The 24,465-nt window shown below is 43.2% G+C and overlaps 1 protein-coding gene and 1 pseudogene across 5 annotated transcripts in view; one reads left to right on the forward strand and one right to left on the reverse strand.

Moving 5' to 3' along the window:
* Positions 1-934: 934 nt before the first annotated feature.
* LOC138641963 (cytochrome P450 1B1 pseudogene) lies at positions 935-4,688 on the forward strand (annotated as a pseudogene).
* Positions 4,689-10,552: 5,864 nt separating this feature from the next.
* RMDN3 (regulator of microtubule dynamics 3) overlaps positions 10,553-24,465 on the reverse strand; it is a 204,478-nt gene continuing 190,565 nt past the window's right edge. For all 5 annotated transcript variants that reach the window (XM_069729857.1, XM_069729822.1, XM_069729830.1 and 2 more), the window contains exons 8-13: positions 23,403-23,478; positions 21,502-21,579; positions 20,627-20,725; positions 20,487-20,540; positions 16,983-17,063; positions 10,553-13,129 (exon numbers count right to left, since the gene is read on the reverse strand). In XM_069729857.1, coding sequence (XP_069585958.1) covers positions 13,076-13,129; positions 16,983-17,063; positions 20,487-20,540; positions 20,627-20,725; positions 21,502-21,579; positions 23,403-23,478 — 442 coding nt within the window. In that variant the 3' untranslated portion in view covers positions 10,553-13,075. The remainder of the gene's footprint in view (positions 13,130-16,982; positions 17,064-20,486; positions 20,541-20,626; positions 20,726-21,501; positions 21,580-23,402; positions 23,479-24,465) is intronic.

The following is a 24,465-nucleotide window of genomic DNA, read 5'->3' on the forward strand; positions in this document are numbered from 1 at the left end:
GATAGTATATCCGAAACGTTGCCACGCCGTTCAGGCATTAAAGTCCACTTTTTTTCAATTGTTGTGTGCTGCTTTTCCTTTTTTTTGAGTTTATTGCTTTTTGACCATTGGATTGCTGGTCGGAAGAGCTCTGCATGCCTTGTAAGGTAGTACTCTGATGCTGTTCCAATTTATATATATATATATATATATATATATAATTTTTTTTTCTTTACTCTTCTAACCATTTATCTAACTTATCTATAGCCAGATATTGCTATATCTAATGTGTATCTATTATATATGAAAAATGTAGTGCATCACTATTTTTCTATCTATATTCTTTGCTCATATCTACTACATCTATAGTCCAGATATCTGAATATCAAATGTATATCTATTTTCTATCAACTATTTGTCTATATCTACTCTTTGCTCTCATATCTAATATCTATCTATTGTCTGTTACCTATCTATCTTTCTCAGCTCTATTCAGAAATCCTCTTCAGCATCTATCACTGTGACGGTCCATCGTGTACGTAATCTCTCTAGAGAGATCCATCCAGATTGTCCTGTGTTGTGTGTGTATATATACATTTTATGTGCAGCTTTATATCGTTCATTTTTCAGCATCTCTCTACAGGGAATCCACGGTTGGGATTCTACATAAAGTAAAACATCTATTAAACATTCTATGAATATATCTAAGTTGCACAGTTTCACATTTTCTTTACATTAATGACCATGTTTCTCACTTTTGTTTCTGTTACATCCAATATTCCTATTTTCTTTTCAGTCCTTTGACTTGTGAGGAAGTGGCTGGAGTTATGTGGAGAGTAAGAGCAGAGTGGGGCTGGAGGAGATGGAGGGTCCAGAAGATTGGGAGGGGTCAGGCTCTACCCACCTCACTCCTGCATGCTATAAATACATGACAGCAGTGCACATCTACATGTAGGCATAAATGAGAGCAGGATACACAAAAAAGTTTTTGAGAATTTACGAGGAGTTACACATCTTATTTTTCAAGTTCTAAGGAACCCGTGATATGGACTGAGACATTTCATTTTATTCACATCCAGTGATAACAGAAATTTGCAAGATGACGCCATTAAGTGATCTAGAAGGAACTGGACCATGGGAAGACTGGAGGAGCAGTGTCCACCCAGCCCTGATGTTCTCCTTTGTGTTTCTCATCTGCCTGGGAGTTTGTTTGTGGGTCCGAGGTCGTGGACAGAAAAAAAGCCCTCCAGGACCTATACCTTGGCCACTAGTGGGTAATGCCATGCAACTAGGGCAAATGCCTCATCTAACATTTTGCAAGATGGCACATATCTATGGAAATGTCTTCAAGATCAAACTGGGTGCACACAATATAGTGGTTCTGAATGGAGAGTCAACCATCAGACAAGCTTTAGTGAAGCATAGCACAGAATTTGCAGGTAGACCAAACTTCCCCTCCTTCAAGGTGATATCAGGGGGCAAGACCATGGCATTTGGTGCATACAGTGACTTATGGAAAGCTCAAAAGAAAATTGCCCATTCAACCCTCAGAGCCTTTTCCACTGTGAATACAGAAACCACCAGGCTGTTTGAGCAACATGTAGCAGCTGAAGCTGAAGACCTCATCCAGGTATTCCTGCGCCTCAGCTCTGGTGGTGAGTACTTTGACCCTTACCATGAGTGCACAGTGGCCATTGCCAATGTGATTTTTGCCCTATGCTTTGGTAAACGTTACAGCCATGATGACCTTGAGTTTAAAGCTCTTGTTGGACGGAATGACAAGTTTGGGAAAACGGTGGGTTCAGGAAGCCTGGTGGACCTCCTTCCTTGGCTACAGTGCTTCCCAAACCCAGTGAGGAGCCTCTATCAGAGTTTTAAAGACTTAAACATTGAGTTTTTTTACTTTGTGAAGGATAAGATAAACCAGCACAGAGAGACATACAACCCTAAGGTCACCAGAGATATGAGTGATGCATTTATAGGGCTCATTGATCATGGGGAAGGAGCAGGAGAGGTACTTGACAAGGAATATGTGGAGGGCACAGTTACAGATTTGGTAGGTGCTGGCCAGGACACTAATTCTGTAGCCTTGACTTGGATCATTCTCCTGCTAATTAAGTATCCTCACATACAGAAGAAGCTGCAGGAAGAGATAGATAACGTGGTGGGACAGGACAGGATGCCCACCGCTGAAGATAGAGCCCAACTTCCTTATGTCCAAGCCTTTATCTATGAGGCAATGCGCTTTAGCAGTTTTGTGCCAATGACCATCCCTCACTCTACCACCAGAGATGTCATCATTGAAGGCTTCCACATCCCCAGAAACACTATAATTTTTGTCAACCAGTGGTCAGTTAACCACGATGTGGACAAGTGGAGAAATCCTAGCCAATTCCAACCTGAGAGGTTCTTGGATGAGAATAACCAGCTCAACAAAGACCTCATCTATGGAGTGTTGATATTCTCAGTGGGGAAAAGAAGATGTATTGGAGATCAGCTTTCCATGCTGCAACTTTTTCTTTTCACATCTATTCTCTTACATCAGTGTTCATTCCACTCAAACCCTGAAGAACAACTGACCATGGAGTACATTACTGGCTTGACCCTCAGACCTCTTCCATTTGGAATATCTGTGAGATCCAGACGACTGCACAGAAAGCAGGAGACTCGGTACTGAACCAACACCTTCCAAACCCCTTTGATAGCTCATTTTACAGCAATCTGGGTGGGGGGATGTGGATGATCTACAGTACCTATACTTTTTTGCAGTAAGAACACGAATTTGTAAAAATACCAAATACCTCTAAATCCATCCTCTAAATGAAAAAAAGAAAATGCCAAAATCACAATCACAGCTCTCAGCATCTGGTATTCAATATTGAGGACATCAAACTTGTAATCGCATATGACTTGAGAGCCACATGTTGCCCTATACCCGTACACTACATGGGATGCATAGAACAAGAGCACATATACTCCAGTCGTCCGGTGAAGACTTGTGCTGTACATAGAATCAGAAGAATTATCTACTATCAGTCTATTTTATACGTATGTGATAAACATCTATTTATGTATATCTAATGTGATTACTACATGCATAGTGTATACCTCACGTCATGCGCACACCTTCTCCACCTCACACGTCATGCGCACACCTTCTCTGCCTCACACGTCATGCGCACACCTTCTCTGCCTCACACGTCATGCGCACACCTCCTCCGCCTCACACATTATGCGCACACCTTCGCCGCATCACACGTCATGCGCACACCTCATCCGCCTCACACATCATGCGCACACCTCCTTGGCCTCACACGTTATGCGCACACCTCCTTCGCCTCACACGTCATGCGCACACCTTCTCCGCCTCACACGTCATGCGCACACCTCCTTCGCCTCACACGTCATGCGCACACCATCTCCGCCTCACACATCATGCGCACACCTCCTTCGCCTCACACGTCATGCGCACACCTTCTCCGCCTCACACATCATGCGCACACCTCCTTCGCCTCACACGTCATGCGCACACCTTCTCCGCCTCACACGTCATGCGCACACCTTCTCTACAGCTCAAAAGACAAGCTTCAATATTTTCCATTAAAAGTACAATTATATCCAGGTCATCTTGTGATAGAGGAAATTACTTCAAGGTTTGAATTAATATTTTTTTTTGCAAGTTTTCCTTTTATAGCATCATCCAATAATATAAACAGCTATTTGGTGCCATTTTCTCTGCTGCTTGAAATCGGAGGGCTATATTTCTGGAAACAGTGGGAAGTGGGAGCTCCTGTGCACGTCACCAGGTGAACTTCTCAGCAGTTTATTGTAATCGCTTATTATAAATGAAAAAAGAACCTTTGAATTGTATCAGACAAATAAGAAATGGCTCTAACTTGTATCCGTACTAAAGAAAGTGACCTTCATTATGTGTATGTGTGTGTATATATATATATTCCAAACAATGGGGGCAGCAGTTCAAAGTAATATGATGGGGGGGGGGGAAAATATTTTGATCAGCACATGCGACACTTTGGGTCCACAAAAAATTCATTTTTACATCATCTATTTTTGACTGATACATCCCCCATATTTATAATTTTTGTATGTAGGAGGCTTTTGGTGATAACTGTGGGGGCCTTGCATATATACATGTATGTATGTATGTATGTATGAACACGTGTGCACACATTCTTAAACTTATGAAGCACATTTATAAAAACTATACTGTACAATAAGCCTCTAATCTTCCCATGACGGTGGCTGCAGCAGCCAGAATAATATGGACAGTCCCAAAACTACAACTATTTATGCAGCCACAGGATAGGTGATAAGTTGCTGATCGCTGGGGGTCTCAAAAGCTGGGAGTTCATTGGATAATGGGAATGGGGCACTAGTGCCCAAACTACACTGCCACCCAGTCAGGACCCCATTCTTGTTGCCGAAGAAGGTCCCTGGGGTTGGAACTGGTGTTATCAGTAATTTCTCACTCACCATTTGGATATGGGATGTACAAGATCAACATCTATCAATGTATTAGCACCTTTTTTTGGCATGTAGATTGTAGGTCTGTCCGAATTTCAGAGCAGGATCTCTCGCCGATCTAATTAGTTAGAGGTCTCTATATTTTATTAGTTTTGTAACCATTTTGCTTCTTGTGAATGTACTTATATTTCAGTGTACTTTTGTATATTAAAATGTTAACTTAATGTTTGTTCCCTGCTTGTGTGTAATATATACAAAAAAAGTTGCACTCTATCATGCTAAAGTATGTCAATGTGAAATATATGGGAAAAAATGAGACTCTTAATTTGGCCACATTATATCTGCCCATCAACCATCATCAAAGTGGTCTCAAAACTGATGGGTCACTACATATCTAATGTGAATACCTCTCTCAGGCTGAAGTCTGCATTCCTGGGTGGGAAAGAAAAAGACGAGCACTCTCGCTAGTGGTGGTGCAGACTGAACGTGGAGGGGTACTCCAGAATATAATCCTATATAACAACAGTCGCACTCAAAAAAGAGATTTTTCAGAGTATTGGTTGAGCTGAAAAACGTGGTTTTCTTTATTATAGCTTTTGTTCTGGTGTCTATCAGTCACCGCAGTGTTTCGTAGGTAACGTTTCGACCCACAGGGTCTTTTTCAAACCTTACTTGAATTAGTAGAAACAGGGCTGGAGGGCACAGATCCCTGGAGGGGTGTAGTAGTCCTGTTGGGGGCTATAGATAAAGGAATGCTGGTATCTGCGGCGGTGGTGTGTCATTCCTGGGTGAGCGTGGACACCTCTCTCAGCAATGTCTGCATTTATGGGTAAGTAGGGACCTGCTATAATTAAAATTACCACATGGTGAAAGGCGGAGTGTTCGGTCAGTACGCTAACTTACAAAAGACAAAAAACTGACTGGCACATCCAGACTAGTGTGAATAGGTAATTCATTATCAACGTCCAAATAGTAAAGCCGGCACTTCTGAATACATAATAAAACAAAAAACGGTCAACCCTTTCAGGCAGCCGAAACGAAGAGATCCAGAATAAGGTAAATTAAAGCTTTTATTGAAAAAATTGTAAAAATGCATAAATGCCAAAGCACCCTAACATAAAGTGGAAAGCTGAGTATTGTGCATCACTCAATGGCGTCAAATGCAAGGTAGTGACTTTATAACCTCATACTGTCCGGTACACCTCTAGCTGCCTAAGCATGCCCATATTGCAAAAAATCCCAGTGCATATAAACTCAGACCTTGTAATAATATCTACCTGCAGCCAGCACAGCGTTCCACCTCACCCCAACGCGCGTTTCGCAACAAGCTTCTTCCGGGGGCTCCTACACATACACCCTTATTGTGACAACATACAGGGAGCAGGGAAAGGGATTAGTGGTGCCTCACAGGAATCCAAATGAACACAGGTGCCAAGGAAGAAGGTGCCAGGAACAAGTGGCTGATACCACTCAATAGCAACAGCAAAAAGGAGAGGAAAACGATCCATCACCAGGCATCTCTTCATAAAACACACCAGCTAATCCACAGAGTTGTTATAGTGAGTCAGTAGGGATATCTCTCACAAACTTATTTTGTGTGGATAAGGAGGCGATAATCTGAGTAGGCGTCGTGATTTCTGGTCGGCTGTCTCACATTTGATTTTGTAATGAATGTAAACCAATCATGTCAAGCAACAGGAGTACATGGTTTTACTTAATGGAATGGGTATATAAGGATGTTTTTATGTATTGTTCATATGCCTATGACTAAACTTTGTTCGAAATGCGTCAGGCGTTTAGGGGCTGCGTCCCCACATGATGTTTTTTTTTTCTTGACATGAGAATAAAGTACTGAAGATTTTATGAAGAGACGCCTGGTGCTGGAACTTTTTCCTTTCCTTTTTACCCTTGTTGTGAGTCAGTGATGAAAAATGTAAAAAAAAAAATACTTCTATAAAGGCATTACTGCATTAAATGAAACATTTTTTTTTTTTAAAATAGTATTTTTGGAAATTGCCAATATCTGTGTAGTCCTGAGGACTAAAGATGGCAGAGTATTTAACGAATTAAAGGGTTTTCTAGGATTAGAAGAAAAAAAAAAGGTCAGATTACCAGAAATTGTGCCATTCCAGCTAATGAGACCTTATTTAGGGTCTTACAGTACAGGAGTGCCTTGCTGATGTACACTGCTCAAAAAATAAAATAAAAGGGAACACTGAGGCCGGCTTCACACTTGTGAGTTTTACGGACGTAAGAGCGCAGAAACTACGTCCGTAAAACTCGCAAAACATACGGCACAATTATTCTCTATGCCCCTGCTCCTATCTGCCGTATTAAACTGATCAGTATTATACGGCTTTCTACGGCCGTAGAAAATCGCAGCATGCTGCGTTTGTCACCGTATTGCGCAAATAAAACATCAATGAAAGTCTATGGAAGCCCCAAAAATACGGATTACACACGGACCAGCAGTGTGACTTGCGAGGAATACGCAGCGCTGTTAGAGAGAAAAGCCGGTAATTCATTGCGGTGTACAGTAAAATCACACTGACAGCTTACAGTAGAATAGATAGAATAAATGTGTACACACATATATATATATATATATATACCTATTCTGTCAGTGAGACACATTATATATATATATATATATATATATAATTAATATTTCTTCCAGCGCTAGACAGCTTTAAAGCCGGTAATTCAATTACCGGCTTTTGCTTTCTCCTTCCTAAAACCCGACATGATATGAGACCTGGTTTACATATAGTTAACCCTCTCATATCCCCATTTTTTTTTTTGCATATTCCACACTACTAATGTTAGTAGTGTGTCTATGCAAAATTTGGCCGTTCTAGCTAGTAAATTAATGGGTTAAATGGCGGAAAAAATTGGCGTGGGCTCCCGCACAATTTTCTCCGCCAGAGGAGTAAAGCCAGTGACTGAGGGCAGATATTAATAGCCTGGAGAGGGTCCACGGTTATTGGCCCCCCCCGGCTAAAAACATCTGCCCCCCAGCCACCCCAGAAAAGGCACATCTGGAAGATGCGCCTATTCTGGCACTTGGCCACTCTCTTCCCATTCCCGTGTAGCGGTGGGATATGGAGTAATGAAGGGTTAATGTCACCTTGCTATTGTAAGATGACATTAAGCCAAATTAATAATGGAGAGGCGTCAATTATGACACCTATCCATTATTAATCCAATACTAGTAAAGGGTTAAAAAAATACACAAACACATTATTAAAAATTATTTTAATGAAATAAAAACAAAGGTTGTTGTAATATTTTATTGAACACCCAATCCAATCACTGAAGACCCTCGTTCTGTAACAAAAAAAACATAATAAACCAACAATATCCTTACCTTCCGCAGATCTGTAAAGTCCAACTATGTAAATCCATCTGAAGGGGTTAAAATATTTTGCAGCCACGAGCTTTGCTAATGCAGCGTTGCTCATGTCTGCAAAACCCCGGAGAATGTAGGTAAAGTAGGTCATTGACCTATATTTACCTGCATTTGCGGTGAGGCGCCCTCTGCTGGCTGTTCCTAGATCGTGGGAACTTTCCTAGAAAGACACCCTAAATAAAGGAGTGGTTCTGCAGGTGGGGACCACAGACCACATCTCAGTACCAATGCTTTCTGGCTGATGTTTTAGTTACTTTTGAATGTTGGTTGTGCTTTCACACTCGTGGTAGCATGAGACGGACTCTACAACCCACACAAGTGGCTCAGGTAGTGCAGCTCATCTAGGATGGCACATCAATGCGAGCTGTGGCAAGGTTTGCTGTGTCCATCAGCGTAGTGTCCAGAGGCTGGAGGCGCTACCAGGAGACAGGCCAGTACACCAGGAGACGTGGAAGGGGCCGTAGGAGGGCAACAACCCAGCAGCAGGACTGCTACCTCCGCCTTTGTGCAAGGAGGAACAGGAGGAGCACTGCCAGACCTCTGCAAAATGACCTCCAGCAGACCACAAATGTGCATGTGTTTGCATAAACGGTTAGAAACCGACTCCATGAGGATGGTCCGAGTGCCCGACATCCATAGATGGGGGTTGTGCTCACAGCCCAACACCGTGCAGGATGCTTGGCATTTGCCAAAGAACACCAGGATTGGTAAACTTGCCACTGGCGCCCTATGCTCTTCACAGATGAGAGCAGGTTCACACTGAGCACGTGAGTCTGGAGACGCCGTGGAGAGCGATCTGCTGCCTGTAACATCCTTCAGCATGACCGGTTTGGCAGTGGGCCAGCAATGGTGTGGCATTTCTTTGGAGGGCCGCACTGCTCTCCATGTGCTAGCCAGAGGTAGCCTGACTGCCATTAGGTACCGAGATGACATCCTCAGACCCCTTGTGAGACCATATGCTGGTGCGGTTGGCCCTGGGTTCCTCCTAATGCAGGACAATGCCAGATCTCATGAGGCTGGAGTGTCAGCAGTTCCTGCAAGCATTGAAGATATGAACTGGCTCGCCCGTTCTGGGACATCATGTCTCGCACCATCCACCAATGTCACGTTACACCACAGACTGTCCAGGAGTTGACAGATGCTTTATTCCAGGTCTGGGAGGAGATCCCTCAGGAGACCATTCACCGCCTCATCAGGAGCATGCCCAAGCGTTGTACAGTAGGGAGATCATGCAGGCACATATAGGACACAAACAATACTGAGCATTTTTTCAGTGTCACGAGGCATTTCCACTGAAATTGGATCAGCCTGTAATTTGATTTTCCACTTTGATTATCATTCCAAATCCAGACCTCCATGAGATTAATTTTGATTTACATTGATCATTATGTTTTATTGTTCTTAACACATTCCACTATGCAATGAATAAAAATTTGCAACTGGAATAATTCAGAGATATCTAGTTTGTGGTATTTTAGTGTTCCCATTATTTTTTTTAAGCAGTGTATATGTTCTGACTCGGGCTTTCTCCAATGAAATTCCCACAATAATCACTACATGTCTTATTGTTTTGTCACTTATGGGACCCCAGCGGCCAGACACATCCAAAATGTCACACTCCACCAATTATTTATGTGTGCATGTAGCTCTTCCAGAGACAAGTTCAGCAATACTTTTACATGACCAGTCCTTCTGTTACTGAGAAATTAGTTTGAACCAATATGTAAATGACGCTTGAGAGCTATGGTAGATCTGAAGCCTCTGTCACTCCAGCTCTATTCTCCACCCAGTGCCGCCTCCTACTTCGCTGACTCCTTTTCCTGAAGTCACACAGTATAGAAGCTGTCAGTCAAGCAGGAAAAGGCGCTGATGGGTGAGGAATAGAGCTGGAGTGACAGAGGCAGAAGATCTACCATAGACCTTCAGCCTCATTCACATATCAAGTCAAACACCAACTTCTCAGGTCATGTAAATGTATTGCTGGACTGGTCTTTGAAAGAGCTACACACGCATATAATTAGTTTGCAGTGTGAAATCCTGCTGACCGATTCCCTTTAAAAAGGGTTAGTGCCATAAATGCAAGTTTTCACATATCAACCGAAAGTCACCCCCACTTAAGCCAATAACCGAGCTCTGAAGTGTCCTGTTTGGTTGGAGTGATGGGCACCTCCGCTTCATTCATTGTCTATGGCACTGATGGGAGATAGATGAGGACTGTAAAGTGAATATTAATAAAGAATGAGAAAATGTGGGATTTTACAAAGGAGAGACAAGGAAAACTAATATACAAGGCTCATATTACAATTACGTTTGAGTGGAATAAAGCCTCTTCCTATCCTCAAACATTTGATGATTGGCTGCAGCGGTCATGTCTTGGGAACGCACGGCTCAAAGCAGAGGAGTAAGTATTTTTTTTTTTTTTATTATTTAAAAGTAGCACACTGATGCATTTAATAATGGGTTGTCCAGTAGTGGCTATTGAGGGGTGCACATAATTTACCAATAAAAGGATACACAACTGATTTGAGAAACGTTGAACTCGATACTTGGGTTAAAAAAGACATCTGACGACTTTAACCTATTAAAGGCATTTAGGAAAGTATATTTGTATTACCAATAGCAACGTCAGGAACAGTTATTCCCACAATTTTGTGCTTTGGAATCAAATAACGACAAATATAAAGACAGTAGTATATGACTTTATTAGTAACATCATTAAATAAATCCAAACCACCCCATTGTTCAGTGCACATTTTACACATTATATTAGAGGTACAGTTAAAATATAATCAAATTAAATGTGAATATAAAGAAGTTTTCTGGTCAAATATTATACATTTATTTTGTCACAGACTTTACCATTTCCATTATTTTTATTGCATCTAAAATAAAAATCAACTTAGCAAAAAGTCTAAGATGAAATCTGTCAGAAGGTTTTTGCCATGTAATCTGAAAGCAACAAAATGTAGGGGCCGAGACTCTGATTCTAGCGATGATTCACTTACTGGGCTGCTTGCTGTAATTTTGATAAAATCCCTGTATTCTCTGCTGTAGATGAAGCAGGGCTCCTCAGAGTGCTGAGCTGTTTATAACCCCGCCCACACCACTGATTGGAAGCTTCCTGTGTACATTGTCTGCAAGCTGCCAATCAGTAGTGGGGGTGTGGCTACACAGATTCTTGCTGACTCTTGTATGGGATCTAGTCCAGCAGTGATAATCACCTGCCGATAAAACACTGATCGTATTAAAACTCCAGCAAGCAGCTGAGAAACTGACATCACTGGAATCAGGCTCTCTTCCCATACATCATGCTGCTGTGAGCACATAGAAAAAAAACCTGCTGACAGATTCCCTTTAACATAAAATACTTATTATTCGGTCTCCAGCTCATAAGCAGGCCTAAATGTTTCTATGGTAACAGACTACAAACAAAACCTTTGTAGTCTGATCTTCGAGTCATACTAAATGTGTTCCCTACCACTTACTAACTTACAGAATGGAGAGAGATGGAAGGGCGATCAACTGCAGCATCAGGCTAAAGAGGGTTTGCATGTAGTATGTAACCATGGAGACACATAATTCTACATAGAGGCTGTAGACGCAAAAAAGATTCTTTGCAAAGTTGCTTTTTCCCCTATTTCAGTTGCACAGGAGCAATACAAAAATAGTTGAAAAAGTCGACATAGGTCCCAATTCATCAAGGCCGATGTTGGTGAGGAGATATGCTGGAGTCTGATGCTCCTGATTCATGCAGAGGTTCCCGCCTCTTTGTCAATCCAAAGCATCAAACCAGGCACCCATGTGTGCGCGCCGACACAAATCCTACTCCAGTCCCTGCTGGAGTAAGCTTTGTGGTGTCGCCACACTCCCACCCCAAACTCTGTTCTCCTTATTGGGAGTTGAGAATGCCAAAAACATTTAAGATCCCCCTTGAGCTGCGCCAAAATGGTGCGACTTCTCAGAGCTTAGATGAATTAGGCCCATAGTCTTAAAGTATAAAGTGGGTAGATATTGTTGTATCCCCACGTGTGTACTAATATTTAAAATATAGAATCAAGGATGGAAAAAAAAACTATAGAAAAAGAAAAAATAATAATTGGTCACCTAAGGGAAAAAATAATAATTTTGAAAAATCTATGCAGAAAACATGATTGTAGGAACTTTGGGGGGGAAAAAAAAATCCTGGTTGATGATGCATGTCAGGGTAATGTGTTATTTGGGGGATTCTCACCGTTCCGTGCGCTCAGGATCCACACGAGAGATGAATATCAGTCATGATGGATCACAGAGGTCTCACACGCAGGAAAATGTGGGGAGGTAAGTGGCATCTAAAGTAATAGTAATGGTCCGCAGCAATCCCCTGTCTGGACGCAGGTGGGAAAATAAAGGCAAATCATTAGGCTGGGAATGTAGAAAACCATTAATGGAAAGGAAAACTCTGCTGCGTCCTACAGAAGTGAATGGGTTGGAACTATAGGAATGTTTAAGCCTTGGCGGCGAGTCCAGAGATCGTGAAATATTCTGACTTTTTCCCGCCTGACAGCTTTCTCCTATGTGTATGGCCGCTGTAGTGTCACTGCATCTAGTACTCCGAATGATATGGATTGAGGAAAAAAAAAATTATATGTAATTAAAATATTCTAAATAAATGTAGAATATAAATGTAATTTTTTGTTTTCAACCTCTTTAGGTAAAGCTTGGGAAAGTTAGTTCTGGTCTGTAACATTCCCAGACAGAAGGAAGCAGATTATGCTCACATATAAAATATCTTATAGGCTTGGGTTAAGAAAAAAAAAAAAAGTTAAAACTATAGAATAATGTGGAACTTTTGATTTGCAGTTCGTACTAAGGCACAAAAACAAAAAAAATTTCACAAAAACTTTTTGTCTGGGACCCGAGTTTCAGATGTTCCTCACTCTATCTTCAAATATATATCACATTTAGCACCAGAAAATCGAGAACACATGAATCTGTCTTCACATCAGTATCCACTAGATTTACACGGGAACAGTCACTGTCCAAAGGAAAGGACGAGAGGCGATGTCTCCCAGCCCCGCCGTCCTTAATACGGATACAGGGACGTATCCCCCGTCTATAATAAATAAGCCGGGATCATTATTGGAATGCTAGAGCTCGGATGGGCGGCGAGATCTTCCAGGGGTTGGGGGTAAAGCGATGATCTGGGTCATGGAGCAGATACATTTAGGCAGTGGTTGAAGCCATCATCTCCTCTATGGTAGAGGCGCTATTTAAATCCTGTCGGAATAAAAAAAAAAAGGAATTGGATTTTGGCATAAATACAAAAAGAATCCAACATTCTTGTAAATTCAAACCTAGAAATATATTTATTATACATATATACACACACATACAACACACCCAGAAGTTTAGTTAGATCGAAATCTAACACAGAGGTGCACAATCGGTGACCCCACATTCTTAAGACATCATCAATACCCCCAGCTGAAGGAGCCCCATAGGAGGAGAAGACAGGAGTATTGGGGTGTATGTGGGTGCATATGGTGGTACTGTACATAAGAAAGCAAGTGGTGTCACTGTGCATCACTTATATGGATGCACCAGCCTGCACTTTCAGTGGTCCTATATTTTGGGGGGAGCGTGTCAATCAACGTACATCATGTTGTGTCTTAACATTTGCACCCTGAGATTGCATGGATGGGAGATGGCATTGCAGACTGTCTGGACTCATCTGGCCATTACAGCGCAGGCTTGCCGTCACAAACATGCTTGGCTGTCCTTAAATCGTTCTCCATCCCCACCAGAAATAAAATGTGGGAAGTCCACACCGTTCTGCAATTAGAAATATTCAACCTAATGTATAACGTATAGTGGAAATACCCCATGTCCACCTTTCTAACCTCTTCCTGACATCTGCCATAAACGTACAGTGGATGGCAGGTGCGTATATCTGGAGAGGAGCCTGAACCTCAGATGGTGAGTGCCAGCTGCGTTCTACTGTCTTAGGGGTTATCCAGTGGCATCCAGTGCTGAAAGTGAATGACACGGTACACCTGCCGAGATGTGTGCAGTCCGGAGGTATGACGCACGGGTCCTGTACAGGCTCTGACAGCAGCATATGAGTACAGTAATCCAGTGTGCGCATGTGTGTAACGTTCGGCTTCCCTGGGAGACATCAATGAGATCGGGTGCATGCTCCCCAGCGTCATCACTGCACTGTACATGCCCAGCGAGGCAGCAGTGAGGCAGTACGAATCGCAGCACGGGCAGTACAAATCGCAGCACGAGTTGCAGCACAGGCAGTACAAATCGCAGCACGAGTTGCAGCACAGGGAGTACAAATCGCAGTACAAATCGCAGCACAGGCAGTACAAATCGCAGCACGAGTTGCAGCACAGGGAGTACAAATCGCAGTACAAATCGCAGCACAGGCAGTACAAATCGCAGCACAAATCGCAGCACAGGCAGTACAAATCGCAGCACGAGTTGCAGCACAGGGAGTACAAATCGCAGTACAAATCGCAGTACAAATCGCAGCACAGGCAGTACAAATCGCAGCACGAGTTGCAGCACAGGGAGTACAAATCGCAGTACAAATCGCAGCACAGGCAGTACAAATCGCAGCACGAGTTGCAGCACAGGGAGTACAAATCGCAGTACAAATCGCAGCACAGGCAGTACAAATCGCAGCACAAATCGCAGCACAGGCAGTACAAATCGCAGCACGAGTTGCAGCACAGGGAGTACAAATCGCAGTACAAATCGCAGTACAAATCGCAGCACAGGCAGTACAAATCGCAGCACGAGTTGCAGCACAGGGAGTACAAATCGCAGTACAAATCGCAGCACGAGTTGCAGCACAGGGAGTACAAATCGCAGTACAAATCGCAGCACAGGCAGTACAAATCGCAGCACAAATCGCAGCACAGGCAGTACAAATTGCAGCACGAGTTGCAGCACAGGGAGTACAAATCTCAGTACAAATCGCAGCACAGGCAGTACAAATCACAGCACGAGTTGCAGCACAGGGAGTACAAATCGCAGTACAAATCGCAGCACAGGCAGTTCAAATCGCAGCACGAGTTGCAGCACAGGGAGTACAAATCGCAGTACAAATCGCAGCACAGGCAGTACAAATCGCAGCACGAGTTGCAGCACAGGGAGTACAAATCGCAGTACAAATTGCAGCACGGGCAGTACAAATCGCAGCACGAGTTGCAGCACAGGGAGTACAAATCGCAGTACAAATCGCAGCACGGGCAGTACAAATCGCAGCACGAGTTGCAGCACAGGCAGTACAAATCGCAGCACGAGTTGCAGCACAGGGAGTACAAATCGCAGTACAAATCGCAGCACAGGCAGTACAAATCACAGCACGAGTTGCAGCACAGGGAGTACAAATCGCAGTACAAATCGCAGCACAAGTTGCAGCACAGGGAGTACAAATCGCAGTACAAATCGCAGCACAGGCAGTACAAATCGCAGTACGAGTTGCAGCACAGGGAGTACAAATCGCAGTACAAATCGCAGTACGGGCAGTACAAATCGCAGCACGAGTTGCAGCACAGGCAGTACAAATCGCAGCACGAGTTGCAGCACAGGGAGTACAAATCGCAGCACGAGTTGCAGCACAGGGAGTACAAATCGCAGCACGAGTTGCAGCACAGGGAGTACAAATCGCAGTACAAATCGCAGCACAGGCAGTTCAAATCGCAGCACGAGTTGCAGCACAGGGAGTACAAATCGCAGTACAAATCGCAGCACAGGCAGTACAAATCGCAGCACGAGTTGCAGCACAGGGAGTACAAATCGCAGTACAAATTGCAGCACGGGCAGTACAAATCGCAGCACGAGTTGCAGCACAGGGAGTACAAATCGCAGTACAAATCGCAGCACGGGCAGTACAAATCGCAGCACGAGTTGCAGCACAGGCAGTACAAATCGCAGCACGAGTTGCAGCACAGGGAGTACAAATCGCAGTACAAATCGCAGCACAGGCAGTACAAATCACAGCACGAGTTGCAGCACAGGGAGTACAAATCGCAGTACAAATCGCAGCACAAGTTGCAGCACAGGGAGTACAAATCGCAGTACAAATCGCAGCACAGGCAGTACAAATCGCAGTACGAGTTGCAGCACAGGGAGTACAAATCGCAGTACAAATCGCAGTACGGGCAGTACAAATCGCAGCACGAGTTGCAGCACAGGCAGTACAAATCGCAGCACGAGTTGCAGCACAGGGAGTACAAATCGCAGCACGAGTTGCAGCACAGGGAGTACAAATCGCAGCACGAGTTGCAGCACAGGGAGTACAAATCGCAGTACAAATCGCAGCACAGGCAGTACAAATTCCAGCATGGGCTGCACAAACTCTGTGAGAGGCTCCAACGTCTCAGAGACATACACTTTAAAGATCTAGTTAGGGACAATAGCCAGAGACCAGACTAGTCTGGTTATGCCCCTGGCCGACTCTTCCCAGTGCCACTGCAGATTGACAGGACTTTCCTTCGCATGTACAAAAGGATAGACCTGTCAATCACCTTCTGGGAAAAGCGGAGCGTTTCAGACAATGGAATAATAATTTTATTGATATAGCACCAACATACATTTTACAATGGAGCATTCACTACATTTTTTTTCTCACAAGGTACATTCAAAAATACAGCCCATCCTGCAAAAAAGTGGCTGCCAGCTACGACTGCGCTTTGTAAGCGTGACCCTCGGCCCCTGCTCCGGGCTCCCCTCAGACTGGACACACTACTTTTTATTGGTAGACCCTCTTTGCTGCAAAAAAAGGGAACCTTGCACATATAAATCAATTACCTAGAATCCGGCCATACTTACCAATACCAGGTCACAGTACCTGCAGTACGTACACAGGCTCCAAGAATGTAAGGCGGAGGTTGTGCAAAATACTGCAGCAGCCCTTGCACACCGAAAGATGGGGCGATTGGCTGCTCAGCATTATAAGGGCACCTGGGTAAGCCTTGTATGGGGCATCAGTCACACAGACGTGTATTGCACCATGCCACGTGACGACCTAACTGTTACATTAGGCGGGCTGCTTCAAAACTGTCTGAATATGCAAGTTCGATGTAATGTATGTGAAAAGACAGAAATCAGTGCTTACATCCTTTGTGCGGTCAGGAAGCTCTGACGCCAATTTTATCCAGCGGGCAGCGTCAATAGTGTTCCCCAGGTCCCTGTAACACTAATAACAAGGAAACAGAAAAGTATTAATCAGAATGGCCTAGAATTAGACTACGCTTTCCTGTACAGTGCTAATAAAACGGATGCCAATGCTCACTGATCCAGCATGAGCTTACTCACTGAGCCACGAGGACCCGCACGCCATGACTGTAGGACAGTTACATCAAAAGCATTTTAAGTACCGAATATTACTCTCTGGGTCCAACGCCAGATTTCCACCAGTGCCCCTAGTCTCCATTTGTCTGCAGCGCTTATGTCACGTTAATAGAGCTGCAGCCAATCATGGAGCCCTGGCCCGCGTAGATGTGATGCTACGCTGATGACGTGATGCAAGTGCTGGATCCGGGGAAGGAAATCAATCATCAATTTACATTGCATTTTGTTTTAATGCTACCGCAGCTCATGAAAGAAAGTTGACAACCCCTTCAACTGTATGTAGGCCCCCTACAAATATTGCTACATTAGCAATACCATAATAAAGTATTTGTCATGTTCTAGTGGAAAATTGCCAAATAATAATGTAATAAATGTTATTATGAAGTGATAATAGATTCTGCTCATTTTGTTCCTATCTAAGGTCTTGTCTATGTAATGGAATAGCCCACTAATTTGCGATTTTTTTTTTTTTTTTTTACTTGAGCCTCACCAAAGCGGCTATAATGGGCCATACAGGAGAAAGCCTTCAGCCAAACGGTCATTCTGCTGACGGCTATCGCTTCAGACTCCCCCATATATGTGAGCGCTCGGCACTAGTGATCGTACAGTTATTTCCAATGAGGAGCAAAGAGAAAGCTGCAGCCAAAATGATCAGGCATGGAAAATTCAAGTGTCCGATCCAATTCACCTCAACATCATCTGACGGGGGAGAGTCGGATGGCCCTGCTGAAATCGCCATGTTTGGCCAACTCACATCCAACATGCATAGAGGTCAGACACGACAGATCACGATCATACCTGGGCTTCCGCCTCTGTAGTGGAAGTCAAGGCTCAAGGTAAAAATCTCTCAAGTTTTCTATTTTTTGCCTCCTGAATCCAATAGGGTATTACCCAGTAGGTGGCCAGGCCACTTTGCACAACTCCTGACCGGGCCCATTTTCAGTTCTTTTCATACATTCATCCAGGCTCTAAAACAATTTCTCATTCAGATATTCAAATAATGTTTGCCTTATTTTTATGTTCTTTTTATAATTTATTTTTTTTTTTTTTTGGTGGAGGGGGATGTAAAGAATAAAATAAATGTTTATTTTTCTCAATTTTATATTGTGTTAGAAATAGTGATTTGGCTGCTTTTTTCATTAATTTATTTTTTTCTTGCCATTTAATATTTTGTGCATTTATTTCTAACATTATGACACACACACACACAGTGATAAGAGGCCTTCCATAAAGGTAAGTATAGCCAAGTTCCCATGCAGCTGTGGCTGATACAAGACACACACAGCCTATGGCTGCCCTACAGAGCTGATCTGGGTCTGTTAGGATCACACGAAGGAGCACACTTGCTAAACTGCTGTTCAGCACTACGTCTACAGCAGTCGGGAGGGCAGAGATGGTGATAAACCCTCTCTGCGTTCTGCATGGTTAGTCTGGCTCCTGCAGGTTCTTACTCGGCAATGACATTTTAGGACATCACTGCAAAGTCAAATGTGGACCACCTTTCAAAGTCTATGGACGATAAAAAGGACTTTACAAAACATGATCCCTTCCGTAAAAACTGCCTTCTGAGGGGGCCTCACCCACACATATGGGGTGCCTCAATGGGGAGTCCAGCCTCCCAGTTTGAAGCACTTGTTTATAGCTTTATTGCGAGGTTTTAGGTCCCTACTTTGCTTACATTTATGTACTAGTTCTTGTAAGTAGGTTCCCAGAGAATATCTGTTAAATAATATGAAAGACAATGCACGGATTATTAAAACACGATGGCGCAGAGTGTATGAAATGTCGGCACTCCCCCACTATTTAATGAAGTAGAAACGGATCCAACGTAGCTCAGGAAAAGCATAATAACGGCACTGTGTCAAGCTGATATACCACTTATAAGATATTACAGCTCCCCAGCGCACCTCTGCCTGCCTGGCACCCATCCAAATTCTCAATTACATCCTTTTACGCTGCATAAATGTGTAGAGAAATATTTAGAAATGTCTTTAACGAGGACCTGTCACCAGGCCAAGAGTGGCGAGTTTTTGTTTTTATTTTATTGCTGCTGGTCCTTTGGATTATTCTGCTTTACTTTTTTTTTTTTTTAATCCACCTTAGTGTTCCAGAAAAAGGAGTATTTATACGGTACTTAGTGCAATTTTTTATGGTTTTTATAAGGGGGAAGGTGGCTCACAGGGTCATGCAAAGCGGCCCAAAGACATACCCCAGAGGAACCAGTGAGCCAAACTTTTTTTTTTTTTTAAATGTAGGTTATTGGTCATGAATTTTTCAGAATGGAAAATCCACATAAAAAAACCTCAATGTGAACAAACCCTTATTTTTGACCCCTTCCATCAAACTGAAGTAATTATATGTCAAGATAGCAAGTAGTTTACCAAAATCCACTGTAAGGCTATATTCACATGTTGTGGTGGGTTTTTTTTTTCCATTTTTTTAATGCAAATTTTAAGCTGCATTTCACAGTGCCATCAAAGTCAATCAGATTTCTGAAATCTCATGCACGCACATGGTTTTTTTTTTCCTGGACTCTTTTGTCATAAGAGCTTGGGGTTTGCAAAATGCAGCATGTCACCTCTTAGCGTTTTTCAGCATTTTTTACTGAATGAAAGCAATGAGTTAGTGCAAAAAACGCAGGTATCAGGTTTTGTTGCCAAAACCTGATGGAATTGAATTTTTTTTTTATGCAGTGCAATTTCTTAATGACGCATACATCAAAACTAGATTATTTATCCCACAATGCCATAAAAAATATGAAAAACTACACCAAAAATTGTTTTTTTTTTAAATCTTGTCTCACAAAAAAAAAAAGTAATAAAGTGGTACTTAACCCAAGACGGTTAAAAAAAAAAAAAAAGCTTATTCAGTACACAATAAGCCCTCATACAGCTCTATGGTGTCTTATTGTTTGCAGCGCTGACGTCAATCAGTAAGCTCAGCAATTCATGAGTATGTGCAGGGTACTCGGGTAGAAACGCTGAGATCACTGATTAGCTGCAGCGCTGTCAACAGGACATTAGCGCTGCAGCCAATAACAGATACTGGGAGCAGAGGGGAGACTGGAAAATCCTTTTAAATGGAATCTGTCAGGAGGTCCTTGCAGAATAGCAGCTGTCAAGCAATCCATTCCAGTCTCCAGGCACAAATCCACTACAATCCCCTAACCGTCATTCCCTGGTCATCATCCCTTTTAAATTATTCTTCGTAATGGTTTATTTATAATAAACAAGGTCATAAAAATGCCCCTTAAGTAGACAGCACTTACTTTTGCAATATTAACTCTTGCAGCCTTGGAAAATCCCGGCGACAGCTCTTCAGCCTTGATGAAAAGCAAACAAAAATCGGAAAGATGTAAAAGTGCGACAGATGTAAAAACGAGCAGCAGTCGCCCTCGCCCACACTTGCCTTCAGCAGGTTTTCTAAGGCCTCGTCCACAGTAGCACTTGGTGGGGTGTCGTAAAGGGCAGAAGCCGTTTTCCTTTCCAGCCAGCCAAGATTAGAGACCTATACAATGTAATATTAATACCAGATGTGTGCAATAACATGAACCATCACCCACCTTATAAATCCCCCCTGGGCCAGCAACGCTGCTATGGTGGTCTCCGCCAGTCTGTGTTTGTACTGCGCTGAGGATGTGCTAACCCATGCATGCAAGTGTTGAAGTTAATCACTGATTGGCTGCAGTGGTCACGGAAGTGAAACCCCTAACCGGCAGAGATCATTGGGGCTTTGTGATGGACACACACACACAAAAAAAAAAAAAAAAAAAAAAAAAGAGGGGGGGAGGGGGGAGAAGCTGGCTATAACTTGCCATAAATTTCATTTTTTTATAACCTGGTATAAATGACCTTGTTCTCCTAAATCTGGTGGGCTTCTTGTTAGATTTGGCTCTCAATACCTTTTTATGCTCTGCACGTAACTATAGTCTTGTTAGGCAAGAGGGCGTGATCCTCAAGTCTTTTACAGGCATCTTTTTGAAGATCACGCCCCCTTGACTGATAAGGCTACATTTATATACAAGGAGGGCAATATCTCATATGCTGGGGTCTCATGTCTGCATTCTTTTCGCCTCCATGATGGAAGAGTACTAGACCCCCTAAGAACATGTGCAGAGTTACTTCCCGGGTGACCTGTCATAACTTCTACCATTTAATCTCTGGAGAGGGCACAGCAGTCCCCAGGAGCAGGAGGCACAGGAAAAAAAAAAAAATGTCGCACCTAACAGGCTGTTCTCTAATTGCTACTTGAAAATATGCTGCAGTATAAAGCATCACACATACCTCGTAACACCAACGGCCAAGTAAGTAGTAACACTGGGGATCATTTGGTTGTAATTGAATTGCTTTTTCGATGTGCTCCTTAAAATAAAAAGTGAGTATTATGGTCTGCAAAAGTGATCACCACTGGATAGCTGCCGATAAATGTTAGATCGTTGTGGGAGCCAGCCAATTAAGCTGCCATAGGTTGCCAGAACAGGAAATTTATGTGCACTGTTCTCCCCATGCCAAAAGACTGCGACCAGGATGAGTTGAATGGATTAAGTCATATCCAAAGCTCAGATGTCTACATCTTCAGTGACATGTACTAAGCATGGAGTGGCAGGTTGCCTGTGCGACCAGCAGCATACTTCAGCTTGTCCTGACCAGCATCTTGTCACCAGAGTTGAAATATGGTAAGATGGGGGACTAAACGACTCAGTTCAGGCAATTAATGGGGGACTAAACGACTCAGTTCAGGCAATTAATGGGGGACTAAACGACTCAGTTCAGGAGATAAATGGGGGACTAAACGACTCAGTTCAGGCAATTGATGGAGTACTAAACGACTCAGTTCAGGAGATAAATGGGGGACTAAACGACTCAGTTCAGGAGATAAATGGGGGACTAAACGACTCAGTTCAGGAGATAAATGGGGGACTAAACGACTCAGTTCAGGCAATTGATGGGGGACTAAACGACTCAGTTCAGGCAATTAATGGGGGACTAAATGACTCAGTTCAGGCAATTAATGGGGCACTAAACGACTCAGTTCAGGCAATTGATGGGGGACTAAACGACTCAGTTCAGGCAATTGAAGGGGGACTAAACGACTCAGTTCAGGCAATTGATGGAGGACTAAACGGCTCAATTCAGGCGATAAATGGGGGACTAAACGACTCAGTTGAGGAGATAAATGGGGGACTAAACGACTCAGTTCAGGAGATAAATGGGGGACTAAACGACTCAGTTCAGGCAATTGATGGGGGACTAAACGACTCAGTTCAGGCAATTAATGGGGGACTAAATGACTCAGTTCAGGCAATTAATGGGGCACTAAACGACTCAGTTCAGGCAATTGATGGGGGACTAAACGACTCAGTTCAGGCAATTGAAGGGGGACTAAACGACTCAGTTCAGGCAATTGATGGAGGACTAAACGGCTCAATTCAGGCGATAAATGGGGGACTAAACGACTCAGTTGAGGAGATAAATGGGGGACTAAACGACTCAGTTCAGGCAATTGATGGAGTACTAAACGACTCAGTTCAGGCGATAAATGGGGGACTAAACGACTCAGTTCAGGAGATAAATGGGGGACTAAACGACTCAGTTCAGGAGATAAATGGGGGACTAAACGACTCAGTTCAGGCAATTGATGGGGGACTAAACGACTCAGTTCAGGCGATAAATGGGGGACTAAACGACTCAGTTCAGGCAATTGATGGGGGACTAAACGACTCAGTTCAGGCAATTGATGGGGGACTAAACGACTCAGTTCAGGCAATTGATGAGGGACTAAACGACTCAGTTGTGGCAATCGGTGGGAGCCCAGTCATGGAAGCCACAATGATTCACAATTATTACCTTTGTAAAAACACAGGACCTTTAATTTGTGACCCCACCATAAGTCCCCTGCAACAGGGCAGCGATAAATAACTGTACACAATGTGGCACAGCTGCATGGACCAAATTGCGGCAATAATGTGCTATAGTGCAAAAAAATCAGACTCTGAAAATAAAATGTTGCAAGAATCCTCAATAGGAGAAGATTTTTTTTTTGTGAGTGATGAGTAAGTGGAATATGGGGGAGCTGTAACCCAGGGATTATAGGAAAGAAAATAATTAAAAAAAAAAAAATCAAGACCATTTCATGATGATTTCCCAGAATTTTTCAAGCCTGAAAGAACCAGAACATTGTGTACCTTAAAAATATATCCGGTCTGAATGCGCTTCTGAATGCCTTCATGCTCTGACAGATGCCCGCAAAGGATGGCAAACCTAAAAGAAGTATAGGACATTACAATAGTAAATGTAACCCTTATTTTTAGCATATGAATGCATTTGGGAATTTTCACATTTTCAGGTGCTGGACCAGCAAATACATTTATTCTATGAAGTTCATAAAAAGTTCTAAACCTAAATGAACGCAAGACAGAAGAAAAGGGTAAAAAAAATAATACAACAGATTATATTTGGCCTCAAACATTTCTCTTGCTTTTTGACAATGCAGTAAGACCTACGGTCTTGTGTTAGTATGTGGCCCTTATACAGATCCCGAAGAATAATAAGGAGATTTCCCAGGGCGCTCAGGCAGCTGAACAAATACAGCTCATTTTACTGCGTGGGGACAGGAGAACTTCAGAAACAGAAAATAACATATCTATTTCCTATCTCAGCGGGGTCTGAACATGAATGAGAATAGAAGGGCTCCACTATCAGGAATCATTCTGACATTTAATTCCCAGAAATGCAAAAAAAAAAAAAAAAACTGGCTAGGATGGAAGATGAAGGATAGAATACCGATGGCAGAACCACGTCCAGATCATATTATGGCAATGCTAGCACAAGGGCCAGATAACGGGCTCCGATTGGAGTTAACAATGGCTGATTAGTGGGGTGCCAGCTCTCAGACCACCGCTATAGTCCAATAACAGATAGCTCCTTAATGTCAAATGTGCCAGGGTTATTTAACGGCTGGTTTCCCCTCACTCTGGGTCAGCTCCAGAGGGCACATGGGTAAAATCTATGCTGCTTGTTGGAGCCCGAGACCTAGAAATGGGAAAATGGCCACACCTGAGGCGGAAAAGCCCACCCACAAAGTAAGGATGGGGAGCGTAGAGACTGTTTCATCCTATGCGATGGGAGGCTGTGCCAGATCACTTGTATGTGGACGGTTCGGAGTTTGCCAGCGAGATTGACAGGCCTATTAATTGTTTGTGTGTGTCTTGACTTGCAGTCAAAATTATGAGGGAGTAGTTTGGAGGG

This window comes from Ranitomeya imitator, chromosome 1 (assembly GCF_032444005.1).
Source record: "Ranitomeya imitator isolate aRanImi1 chromosome 1, aRanImi1.pri, whole genome shotgun sequence".
Lineage (NCBI taxonomy): Eukaryota > Metazoa > Chordata > Amphibia > Anura > Dendrobatidae > Ranitomeya > Ranitomeya imitator.